General features: G+C 47.1%; 1 protein-coding gene across 1 annotated transcript in view; it reads right to left on the bottom strand.

Annotated features, from left to right (window-relative positions):
• Positions 1-13467, bottom strand: part of AKR1B1 (aldo-keto reductase family 1 member B) — a 73657-nt gene that overhangs the window by 29800 nt on the left and 30390 nt on the right. Inside the window, exons 2-3 of the mRNA XM_082256648.1 lie at positions 9775-9942; positions 8723-8839 (exon numbers count right to left, since the gene is read on the bottom strand). Coding sequence (XP_082112774.1) covers positions 8723-8839; positions 9775-9942 — 285 coding nt within the window. The remainder of the gene's footprint in view (positions 1-8722; positions 8840-9774; positions 9943-13467) is intronic.

Below are 13467 nucleotides of genomic sequence, written 5' to 3'. Positions count from 1 at the left end.
CAGTTTGGCAACTATACATATCATCGCAACTACCTAATCCAAGTGGCTTATACTGTGTTTTTTTCCAGAACAATTAGGGCTTTCATTTGATGGTAAATGGTAATGGATATTTCCTGATTTCTTTTTTTTATTATCAAAGGAAAAATGGCCAAAAAAATAAAATAAAAAAATGGATTTTTGTCCTACCATAAAATCCTTTCCTCTGATGTTCATCTGATGTTCATTGACAGACACCGCTTCATATATTCTTTGACCCTTGCGTTATGCTGCTCTCCATAAGAGTAGGACTAGGCGGAAAAAAGTTTGACTATGCCCCTAGGGCAGTCCTATGGGGTATACTTCCCACTTCCTGCTATAGGACTTCAGTTTGTAGAAAGCAGTGTCAGAAGAATATATAAACCAACTCAACAGAGGGGTGGTTGCTGTGTTCGTCAATGAACATCAGAGAAAAGGATTTTACGGTAAGTCAAAAATCCAGTCAAAAATCTCTTTCGTTCATTGACGGACACAGCTTCATATCTTCTTTGAACCTTGGGACGTCCCAAAGCAGTGTCAACATGAGGGGTGGTAAAACACAGCAGTGGATATATTCCCAAAAGAGGCTAAACATAGCCAACCAGTTAAACTAGGATCTCACAACTGGAGCTCACCAACCAGGAAAAAATACACCCTCAAGAGGCAGGAGCCTCTGCAGCGGTAGCCTGCAAAACGTTGCCACTGAACGCAGCATCCGCAGATTCGAGCATGTGGCCACCTTGCACACCTGAACCACCGACGCCTGATGATGGAAGTCCCAGGAGGCCCCTTACGAGATTCCTTCATAAGGACAAACAAGGAATCCGATTTCTGAATCGACTCAGTCGCCGCCAGGTACACCCTGATTGCCCGAACCACACCCAGGGAGTGTAAAGCAATTTCTTTAGGATGTTTTGGCTTAGGGCACAGAAAGGCAACACAATATCTTCATTCAAGTTGAACCCGAGACCACCTTAAGAAGGAACGACTGACAGGGACGGAGCACCACTTTGTCCCTGTGAACCTCAAGGTAAGGTGACCGACAGGACAACGCAGCCAGCTGCGACACCCTTCGTAATAGCCACCAGGAAGGCCACCATCTGTACTGTACAGAGTAAGCAGAGGAAGGTCACAAATATTTTCAAAAGGCGGTTTTTGAAGACCCAACAGTACCAGATTGAGGTCCCACGGACCTTACCGGAGAACCCCCTGGACGAAAGTGTGAACCAAAGAATTTGCAGCCAGCGGCCGTTGGAAAATAATTGCCAAGGCAGAAATCTGGTCCTCGATGGTGCCCAGAGCCAAACTGTTCTACACCCTGTTGTAAGAATTCCAGCAGATGGGACACCGAAAAGGAACGGGTAGAAACCCCCCGAGACTAACACCAAGAAATGTACGCCCTCCAAACTCAATAATAAATCTTCCTAAAAGTAGATTTTCTAGCTTTTAACAGTGTAGGAATCACCAAATCCGACAACCCTATATCCTTCAGTATCTGGCTTTCTATAGCCAGTGACCGTAAAGCAGGATGGAAGATCGGCCCTTGAGACAAAAGATCCTCTCTGAGAGGGAGTCCCCAAGGAGTATCGGCTACCAACCTTACGAGGCCTGCGCACCAAGACCGGCGAGGCCAGTCTGGAGCCACCAGAATGACTGGAATCTCTTCTGCCTTGATTTTGCGCAGAAGTCTTCGCAGAAGCCGTAGTGGAGGAAAAGCGTAAATTAAATGATACTGACCCCAGGGGAGCCACCAGAGCGTTGGCGGCGTTGGCCAAAGGATTCCGAGATCTTGCCACAAACCTCTGAACCTTCCGGTTGAGACGAGAGGCCAATAGGTCTACATCGGGAGTCCGCCCCTGGAGACACAGTTGTTGAAAACACTTCTGGGTGAAGAGACAATTCGCCCGGCTCCAACGCCTGTCGACCAAGGTAGTCCGCCTGCCAATTTTCCACCATATCATTCTGCCCACCTTAGAATGCCAGCTACTTCTCTGGCCGCTAGGGCACTATTGGTGCCCCCCTGATGATTGACATATGCCACAGCTGTGGCATTGTCCGACTGAATCCTTATAGGGCACCCCTGCAGATGATCTGTCCACAGGGACAGGCAAAGCCTGATAGCCCCAATCTCCAGGATATTGATCAGCAGACTGGACTCCTCCAGAGTCCAAACCTCTAGAGAATATGTGCCCAAAACAAATCCCCATCCAGACAGGCTGGTGTCCGTGGAAACCACTGCCCAGTACAGGGGGAGAAAGGACTTTTTCCCTGTCGAGGCGCCGGGGAAGAGAGCCACCAAATCAAAGATCCGCTCGCACCCCGGCTTAACAGGATTAGATTGTCCAGAAATTGAGGATTCTTGTCCCATTTGGCAAGAATCTCCTTTTGCAGAGGCCTGGTATGGAACTGAGCAAACATAATCGCCTCGAAGGTAGAGACCATCAAGCCCAGTACCTGCAAGCACGTCGTGAGAGACGATTGACGGTTGGACAACAGGAGCAGAATTGTAAGCTGCAACTTCAGCAGTTCCGCCTCCGGAAAAAATACCCTGGCTGAGGCTGAATCCAAAGTCAGGCCCAGGTAGTTGCTGGACAGAGTCAGAGCTAATTTCTGAAAATTCAGTTTATAGCCGAACTCTTGCAGAGTATACACAGTGATGTCCAGATCGTCTTTACGGAGACTCTGCTTGCAGAAGGAGATCGTACAGGTACCCTAGTACTGCGATCCCCCTCTGCCTGAGCAAGGCACACACCGGGAACAACACTTTTGTGAACACCTGAGAAGCTGAGGCGAGACCAAAGGGTAATGCCACAAATTGATAATGCTCCTCTCCCACAGCAAAGTGAAGAAAACGCTGGTGCCTGACATATATTGGGACATGAAGGTAAGCATCCTTGACATCGATGGAGGCCAGAAAGTCCCCTTGATGAAGGGATGCCACCACCGTGCGAATGGACTCCATACTAAATTTATGAACCCACGCAAAGCGATTCAGGGCCTTGAGGTCCAAGATTGGATGGACCTTGTCTTCCTTCCTGGGAACCAGTAAACTTCCGCGGGACGAAAGGGTCGTTTGTGAGCCGAGAAGAAAGGACCACTTTTACGACAAGGCTCTTTGCTCTTGGCAACCTGTGGAAGCAGAGTACTCTTACCTCCCATAAGACCTTTTTTTTTTTTTTTTGAAAATCTTTTTTATTGAATTTGCAAGAAAAAACAACAACTACAAACATTGGTGCTCAGGCTCAGACCAGATACGAGCTAGCAGCAATACATACATAATGAAACACGGCACCCGCGCAGGGGTCCAAAGGGAAAGGCAAGTGTAGTACAAACCAAGTGAGAGGTATACACAGCAGCCCTGAGAGACACAGCAGATATTGTTAAACAACAGGAGATCCTCACCAAAACTCATCAGCAGGGCCCATGCTCAATACAGGACAGCCCCAAACATCACAGAATCCCATAACACCCCAAGGCGAGGGGCGCCATCCGCCTAAGACGGAAGGCGAGACCCGCCTCCCCCACCCGGTCCCATAAGACCTTTAAATTATCTCTTCCATAGAAGCTTTGAACAGGCGGTCTCCTACACAAGGGAGATCAGTCAACACCTTTTTTGGAAGCCTGGTCTGCAGCCAAATCAGGCGTCGAAGGATCACAGCTGTCACAGACACTCTGTAGGCTTTAGTGACAACATCCAGAGAGGCATCACAGATATACTGTAACCCCTGTATCAACTGATTCGCCAGCTCTGGAGGATGTTGACCCCCTTTCAAATCCTGGTCCAGAAGCTTTGCCCATTTCGTTAGGGTCTGGGAGACCAAGGTTATGGCAAACACTGGCCTCAAAATTTAACCTGCCACGGTAAAAAGGTATCGGACCACAAGGTATCCACAGGGTCTTTAAAAGATGGGGAATCCTCCATTGGAAGAAGCGTGGCTTTATTCAATCTGGAAACCTGAGAGTCCACCTCCGGTGGAACTATCACGTTTTTTCAAAAAGAGCTCTTCAAAAGGATACCCCCTAGCGAAACGTTTTGGTATCCCAACCATGCGTTTTGGGGATCCCCACTGGCGTTGCAAAAATCTTGTCTAAATGGGCAGGAAAGGGGAACACCTTAGTCACCTTAAATAGTCTGTGGGTACCAAATTCCACCGACGCAGCATTAGCCGTGTCCTTTAATTTTTAAGTTTCCTGCACTGATACAATCAGTGTCTCCATAAGCGCCTTTTCATGCGTGGCTGTAGTGGAACAGGATTCTTTCTAACTGTCAGAGCACTTAGGGTGCGTGGAAGCAGACAGGGTGGGTTGACTCCTGTCTGTGACGGCCAGATCCACCTCAGAATCTGAGGAGGCAGAGGATACAGGTAAAGGCGGGGGGCGCTTATTGCTAGGCCACTTTTGAAGGGCCATATCAACTTAGGACACTAGTGACTGCAGGACCATTGTCAGGGCAGATTGAGACCCAGAGGGTCCCGCAGCTTCTGAGAATGGGTCAGGTGGTGACACATGCTCCAGGGACTCCATGGTTAACCCGGAAGCCACCCGCAATATGTTAAAAAAGTTAAGTCAATGATAGTAAATATATAATCCAACTAGTTCCTTTATTCAGCACGCAACCTAAGTCTCATCTGACCAGCTGCTATCACTATTCACACTTTTATTTTTTGGAGCACATGACAGCGGATGTGGACTGTTTAGTGCTTTGTTTGATCTCACCACACTAGGAGTGATTTACACAGACAGCGGATGTGGACTGTTTTGATTTATTTCACTACACTTTGGAGCTTATTTGTGGTGCACTATTTTATGTTTTGTGCATGTATTTTGTCACATTACAGAATTCTTAGTATATATGCGTGGCTAGTTGGATTATATATTCACTATCATTGACTTAATTTATTATTTAAGCCGCAGCATTATGTCATGAATGTTTCATGTATAGATTTTTAAATTTCACATATCTATTTGAAGAAGGACTTGTGTGATTAGCGCGAGAGCCTGCCTTATTTAAATGTGAAAAAAATTGCAATACCCACCCCCCCCCCCCCCGCAGCGGTAGTACTATAAGTTCTAGTGCATCTGCAGTGCTGCTATAGAAGTAAGAGGGAGCTGTACACCCATAGGGACTCAACACCACCAACTTAGGAAGGATAGAGAGAGCCAAGCTGCTTGCCATGTGGCAATCAGAGAGAAGGAGGAAGCGCCATCACTGCCACTATAGGCCCACCACCGCATCACCGTTCGACAGGCTACAAGAAAATGTCTGGCGCATTGATTTCAACGGGAAATTCCGAAAACATGGCCGCTGGACTACACAAACATGGCCGCTGAAGCTTCAGAACAGCCATCCACAATAAAATGGCGGCGCGGCACCCGGGAAACCCACTGGCCCCTGTAGTCCGCCAGGGGGGCCCTAACAGGGACCCCCACCCTGACATTGCCACATAAAATTTTATTGTGAGCCGGCGGTGGCACCTTTCCTCCCCCTCCAGCCCAACACCGCATGATCCCGTACCTGAAAGTAGCTAGGCCACCCCAGGGAGGGGTGGTAGGTGAGGGTGACATGTGCAGGGGAACCCCGCTAGTGAGGGGGGGGGGGGGCACCAGGAGGGAAGGAAGGACACATAGAGGGTCTTCCAAACCGAGGAAAGGGCCTGCGTCCACCCCAACATTTTCCCAGAGGAGATGGGGGACACTACTCACTACACCTGGGAAACGAGAGGGAAAACTTGGGGCAGTCCGCCGCACCATCTTAGAATGGGGTTGCTGCGGACCAGAGGTACGCTGTGACTCAGGACGTGACCAGTGTTGTGACCATGGCTATGCGTCCTCGTGAGGTGTTTTACTCACTGGCCAGCCCCCGTCCAGAGGGGCTACATCGCGGCCAACCTAGCGCAGGGCTAAAGTTGGGTTGCGCTCGCTGGCCACACTGGGAAGATCGTAAGGATCTAGGTCAGGGGTATTGAATTAAAATTCATGAAGGTCCAGTAGGTGAAATTTTCTTCCAACCGAGGTCCGAATCATATGTTTGGCTCTCAATGGCACCTCTGCACAATGCGCAAACATGGCGCGTCTTTATGAGTGTCACATCACATGGTGCCACAGTACCATGCAGCTTGGTACGGCGCAATTAAAAAAAAAAAAAAAAGGCCAGGGACTTATTTTTCAGCGTTTCTGCTTATAAGGTAGCCCACTGAAATAAATGGGCCACCTACACGCGTTACGCAATAATGTGAACCTAGTCTACGATCCTTCAAATCACAATCCTTTTTATTACATCAGTGTTCTCAGTCCCCCTGCACATCATCCCCCCTTCACATTACAGTCCTCAGCCCTTCACATTTTTGTCTGCGGCCCCCCTTAATATCACCCTCTACTTTAAATTGCAATTCCCAGCCCCTTTCATATCACCCACCCTTCACATTCCTGTTCTCACCCCCTTTATAGAACCCCTCCTTCACATTGCAGTCCCCAGCTCCCCTTCACATTCCTGTCCTCACCCCCTGTACAGCACCCCCCTGCACATTCCTGTCCTCACCCTCTTTATAGCACCCCCCTTCACATAACTGTCCTCCCCCCTTTATAGCACCCCCTTCACATAACTGCCCCAACTTTATAGCACCCCTCTTCACATAACTGTCCTCACCCCCTTTATAGCACCCCCCTTCACATAACTGTCCTCACCCTCTTTATAGAATCCCCCCTCCACATAACTGTCCTCACCCCCTTCATAGCACCCCCCTCATATAACTGTGCTCAACCCTTTATAGCACCCCCTTCACATAACTGTCTTCACCCCCTTTATAGCACCCCGCTTCACATAACTGTCCTTTCCCCTTTATAGCACCCCCTTCACATAATTGTCCTCACCCCCTTTACAGCAACCCGCTTCACATAACTGTCCTCCCCCTTTACAGCACCCCTTCACATAACTGTCCCCCCCCCTTTACAGCACCCCCCTTCACATAACTGTCCTCACCCCCTTTATAGCATCCCGCTTCACATAACTGTTCTCCCCCCCTTTACAGGGGGGGAGGACAGTTTAAGCCCGAGAGGGGGAAGTGACGTCAGACGTCGCTCTGGTCCACCGGGGGGAATAGAGCCAAGTGGGGGCTATCTTACCCTCACTTAGCTTCCTGTCCAGGCATAACAGGAATCAGATCACCTCCGGGCTAACTAATGACTCTGGTAAGCTCGGAGACGACCAGCAAGCGGCGGGAGGGGGGGCACCTATAAAAGTGAACTTGCGGCGGATCTGCTGTTGGGACCACTTTTATATGAAAGCCAGCTACCTGACTGAAAAAAGATACCGGGGTTATGGAAGCAGCCAGCTAGGTATTTAACCACTTTGCGTCTGCTCACAGTAATACTACTGCGGCAGAGTGGCTCGTTATCGTCTGACGACGTAGTATTAACGTCGTCAGACACTACCCCTTCTGGGCGGCGCTTGCGCGCCGCCGGAGGCTCGCTCCCGCTGTTTTCATTCACAGCGGGAGTCGGGCCAGGGGAGGAGCAGCGGCGATCGCCGCTGCTCTTACCCGATCGTCGGGGATCGAGTCTGGAGACCTGCCCGCTGTGTGTAAACACAGCGGGCGGATCTCCATAGTGACAGGGAGTGACAGATCGGACTGTTCAGCATAGCTGGACATCCGATCTGTCCATGACTCACACAGTCACCTCCCCCCCTACACGTCAGTAAGCACCAGGCATACATTAACCCCTCCCTCTCCAATAAAATTAACCCCTTCCCTGCCAGTGTCATTTTTACAGTAACAGTGCATATATATAGCACTGATTACTGCAGTAATGTCACTGGTACCCCCAAAAGTGTCAAAAATGTCAGTCAAGGGTCCGATCTGTCCGCCGCAATGTCGCAGTCCCGCAAAAAAAAAAATCGCAGATCGCCGCCATTACGCGTTAAAATAAAAAACACCAAAAATGACAGAAATCTTTCCCTTTGTTAGTAAACACAATAACTTTTGCGCAAACCAATCAAAATACGCTTATTGCGATTTTTTTTACCAAACATAGGTAGCAGAAAACAAATTGGCCAAAAATGTTTTAAAAAATTGGTTTTTACATCTTTTTTGGGGGGAATTTCATATAAAAAAATGTTAAAAATATTGTTATTTTTTCAAAATAAACGCTCTTTTTTTGTTTATAGCGCAAAAAGTAAAAATCGCACAGGTGATCAAATACCACCAAAAGAAAGCTCTGTTTGTGGGAAAAAAAGGACGTAAATTTCGTTTGGGTACGGCGTCGCACGACCGCGCAATTGTCAGTTGAAGTCGCACAGCGCCGAATCGCAAAAAGTGGCCTGGACGGAAGACAGCAAAATCCTCCGGTGGTAAAGTGGTTAATGTAAAAGTAAAGACGTATATTTACAGTTAGGCGGTGTCAAATGGTTAATATACATACCAAAAAAATAATTTAAGCATAACTATTTACTAATGATTTCCTTTCATGTGATGACTTATAAGCTCTGAATTACAAATCTCGGGAAAAAAAAGTTTCCAGTAGCTAAACCAGGTTATAATGCACGAAACAGATGTGTATAGAAAACCTGATTGCAAAAAAAAAAAAAAATTCTCGCTAGGTCTGCTAAGGATCCTTCATCCTCTTTGCACTCTGCATCATCTATCTTATGAGAGCATGTGTAAAGGTTTATTTATGCTTTAGTTCCTCCATACATTACATATGCAAATACCTTAAATCCTGTTGGCCAGTGGATCAGATACAGGTCCAGGTAATCAAGCTTCAAATCAGCAAGTGTTTTCTGACAGGCTCCTTTCACCAAAGACTTTCCATGGAAAGTGGACCACAGCTACAAATAAATGACAATGGCATTCAATTGTGGAAGAAAACCTTTCATAGGAGTAACAACCAAGGCTGCCACTGCTGAACCCTCTTTTTGAAATTCCTAGCTGCAAAGCTGTCAGTTGAAACTCCTCCATATCTTTAGATCACTGACCCAAAACACAGAAGGGCTTCCACCTTTGCTCTGACCTTCCTGATGGGTATAGTTGCTCTAGGTCAGTGTTTCTCAACTCCGGTCCTCAGGGCACACTAACAGGCCAGGTTTGCAAGATATCTGAAATACATCACAGGTGATATAATTTGCTGCTCAGTGATAACAGTATTCTAGTCTGCATCTCCCCAAGGTAATACTTAAAATCTGGCCTGTTAGTGTGCCTTGAGGACCAGAGTTGAGAAACACTGCTCTAGGTAATGGACTCAAAGGTACAAACGTCAGATAGGCAGCTGGCATTTTTTAGTAAGTCAGCAAACATTCATTATTTGCTTGCTAATGTTTTGGTGAGATGAGTGGAATCAGGTGCCAGCCTTTTATTTTTGAAATTCCACCTCACAATATAAAGAATCATTCAGGAGAGCATTTGTTGGAGATGACCCAGAACCTGGATGAACAGGAAATTCTGGAATTCTCTCCCAGCTTGCATCCCAAAGCAATAAAGATTTGATTAAACTTGCCATCAACCTTTCAAAATGGATACTTTAGGTTTGGATTGTGTTGGCGTTTCACGTATCAGCAAGTTTGTATTCCACTCTAAAGATTAGTACTTGTTGCTCCTTGTTTAAACCATCCTCGATATTCAATTGCCACATTTCGCCACTTTGTAATTGGAACTGTGCTTGCCCAAGTGGTTTTGAGTACCCTAACTCCCAGAAGTCCAGGGAAACCGTCTATAGAGATACATTCAAGCAGCTAGGCAAATATTTGTATAGATCTAAAAGTTTTACCTTGCTGGTGATGAAAATGTCTTCCCTTTTCACAACACCCTCTTTGATCTTCTTCTGAATGCCCTCTCCAACTTCATTCTCATTCTGATACACATAGGCGCAGTCCAAATTCCTGTACCCAGCATCTAAAGCTGCCTCCACAGCCGCTGTCACTTTGCCTGGTTCGGACTACAAGAAGAAGAAAAAAAAAACGTATTTTTTTAATTCACGTTTTACCTTTAAGCTGAATTTTATTTAGCTGGTTCTTCAAAGGAATTCTATAATTATTAAAAAACATCAATGGATGGATGTCAGTATGGAAGAATGGGCATTCCTAGGCAGGCATCATTTGAATACAGACCACTCTAGATAATGCCTACTTGTGAAGATGAGCCTTCATGATCGAAAAAACTGAAAATGTCAGCCAGGGACAGTAATGTTGGGAAGAAAAGGACTAGATACTGCACGACATCCTCCAGCCAGCAAATGTGGCAGGCTCTATCTGGCTTGCTGCGCTGCATCTTCTATTACATATTGTGAGAAGCTCACGGTGTGCGGTGATATAATAGTCAGCAACAACTGCTACTCTGGGTACAGGCAAAATAAAATAAAAACAAAAAACACCACTAGGCTTGTGTGCACATAGGGAAATGATGTTGTTCAGTGCAGGGTACTCACAGGGTTGTAAACATTGCTCTAAACCAGTGATCTTCAAACTACGGCCCTCCAGATGTTGCGGAACTACACATCCCATGGGGCATTGTAAAACACTGACATTTACAGACATGACTAGGCATGATGGGAATTGTAGTTCCTGAACCACTGGGCCATAGTTTGAAGACCCCTGCTCTAAACAATAAAACCTATTGAGGGCTGACAAAAGGGTCTGCGGTCTCACTGGTTTTGTAACCAACAGTGGCGGCCTGGTCCATTGGGGGTACAGGGGCGCCGCCCCCCCCTATCCATGCGTCCGGTCCCCTAATCTACATTTAGGGCGCTGGACGCATGGATTCCAATGGGTTTTTTTTTTTTTAAGCACCTGATTAGAGCCAGAGGCTCTAATAGGCTTCAAAAAAGGGTGGGCTCGGGGCGCAGAATATTTGCTATTATCACACTGATTCTCCTCCCAGCCAATCAGGAAGCGGGTCCTGAGACCGTTTCCCCGATTGTTTGAAAGGAGAGGCCATGCTACTGGCCAAGGGGGAGGAGGAGGGAGGAGACGCAGGGGAAGCTACCGCCACTGGGGGAAGCCACCACCTGTCCAAATTGGGCCCAAAGTATCAATATTTTGTGTGACCACCATTATTTTCCAGCACTGCCTGAACCCTCTTGTGCATGGAGTTAACCAGAGCTTCACAGGTTGCCACTGGAGTCCTCCTCCACGATGACATCACGGAGTTGGTGGATGTTAGAGACCTTGCACTCCTCCACCTTCCGTTTGAGGATGCCCCACAGATGCTCAATAGGGTTTAGGTCTGGAGACATGCTTGGCCAGTCCATCACCTTTACCCTCAGCTTCTTTAGCAAGGCAGCGATGGTCTTGGAGGTGTGTTTGGGGTCGTTTATTATGTGGAATACTGCCCTGCGTCCCAGTCTCCGAAGGAAGAGGGTCATGCTCTGCCTCAGTATGTCACAGTACATGTTGGCATTTATGGTACCCTCAATGAACTGTGCTGGCAGCACTCATGCATGTCTTTGTAATTCTCACCTGGTTGTTGCTACACAAGCTTGACACCATCAGAACCAAATAAGTTTATCTTGGTCTCATCAGACCACAGGACATGGTTCCAGTAATCCATGTTTTTAGTCTGCTTGTATTCAGCAAACTGTTTGCGGGCTTTCTTGTGCATCATCTTTAGAAGAGGCTTCCTTCTGGGACGACAGCCATGCAGATCAATTTGTTGCAGTGTGTGGCGTATGGTCTGAGCACTGACAGGTTGACCCCCCACCCCTTAAACCTCTGCAGCAATGCTGGCAGCTCTCATACGTTTATTTCCCAAAGACCTCTGGATATGACGCTGAGCATGTGCACTCAACATTTTTGGTCAACCATGGTGAGGCCTGTTCGGAGTGGAACCGGTCCTGTTAAACAGCTGAATGGTCTTGGCCACCGTCCTGCAGCTCAGTTTCAGGGTCTTGGCAATCTTCTTATATCCCAGGCCATCTTGATGTAGAGCAACAATTCTTTTTTTAGATCCTCAGAGTTCTTTGCCATGAGATAACATCAAATTTAACACACCTGCTCCCCATTCACACCTGAGACCTTGTAACACAAACGAGTTACATGACATCGGGGAGAGAAAATGGCTAATTGGGCCCAATTTGGACATTTTCACTTAGGGGTGTACTCACTTTTGTTGCCAGCAGTTTAGACATTAATGGCTGTGTGTTGAGTTATTTTTAGGGGGCAGCAAAGTTACACTGTTTTACAAGCTGTACACTCACTACTTTACATTGTAGCAAAGTATAATTTCTTCATTGTAGCAAAGTTGTCACATGAAAAGGTATAAAATATTTACAAAAATGTGAGGGGTGTACTCATTTTTGTGAGATACTGTACATATAGTTGAAGATAGAAATAAATGAACTTTTTACTGCAGTTCAGCTATAAACGTTAGGCTTTAGGTTACTCTTAACTGCAACTGACGGTTATATGACTATATGATGTTCACTAATGCAATAATCACTTGTGTATGCACGTGTAAATATACATCATACACTAAAGTCTTTATTCTCCCATTACCATTGCTTTACATCCCATTCACACCTCTCGTATCTGGAATCTTGGGCACAATTCTGCCTGTAACTCTAGAGATTGCGAAAATCGCAGCAAAACACACAACACACGTTTGGGTGCCATTCATTCCTAATGGCATCCCAAACATGGTTAGCAGACTCGCGCAATAGGCAAAAGTGTGTGGAAAAACTGCATGGCACGCCATGCCTATTTTGGCGTGTTTGTCGCACATAGGTCAGACCATTAAAATGAATAGTCTGCCCTATGCGTGACATGCGGAAACATGGCAAAAACGCACAAAAAAGCGAGAAGGAACCCATATGTTCCTTCTATGCAAAGTGTGAATGAGGCCTTACTTTCATGCTATGCCTCTAAACTATGCTCCAAAGATTACAAAATCTATCAAAAAGTAGGTCACTAGGTTATAACACATGACAGTGCATCCATGCGTCCGGCCCCCTAATCTACATGCAGGGCGCCGGACGCATGGAGTTCAATGTTTTTTTTTTTAATCACCTGATTAGAGCCAGAGGCTCTAATAGGCTTCAGAAAAGGGTGGACCCGGGGCACAGAGCACTGCGCCCTAGCCCACCCATTTGTTTGACAATAGGGAATAGCGGGAGGACTCGAGGAGACACGGGGGACTGAGGAGAAGCCGCCACTGCAGGTAAGTGCACTGGTCTCTCTGCATTGAAGGGGGCACGGCAGGCTGGTTACTCTGCATTGAAAGGGGGCACGCTGGTCACTCTGCATTGAAAGGGGGCACGTTGGTCACTCTGCATTGAAAGGGGGCACATTGGTCACTCTACATTGAAAGGGGCACGCTGGTCACTCTGCATTGAAAGGGGGCACGCTGGTCACTCTGCATTGAAAGGGGGCATGCTGGTCACTCTGCATTGAAAGAGGGCACGCTGGTCACTCTGCATTGAAAGGGGGCACGCTGGTCACTCTGTATTGAAAGAGGGCACGCTGGTCAC

The sequence above is a fragment of the Pelophylax lessonae genome (assembly GCF_965119305.1).
Source record: "Pelophylax lessonae genome assembly, chromosome: 4".
Taxonomy (NCBI): domain Eukaryota; kingdom Metazoa; phylum Chordata; class Amphibia; order Anura; family Ranidae; genus Pelophylax; species Pelophylax lessonae.
The sequence above is the reverse complement of the archived record's forward strand: the minus strand, read 5'-3'. Positions and strand labels throughout refer to the sequence as shown.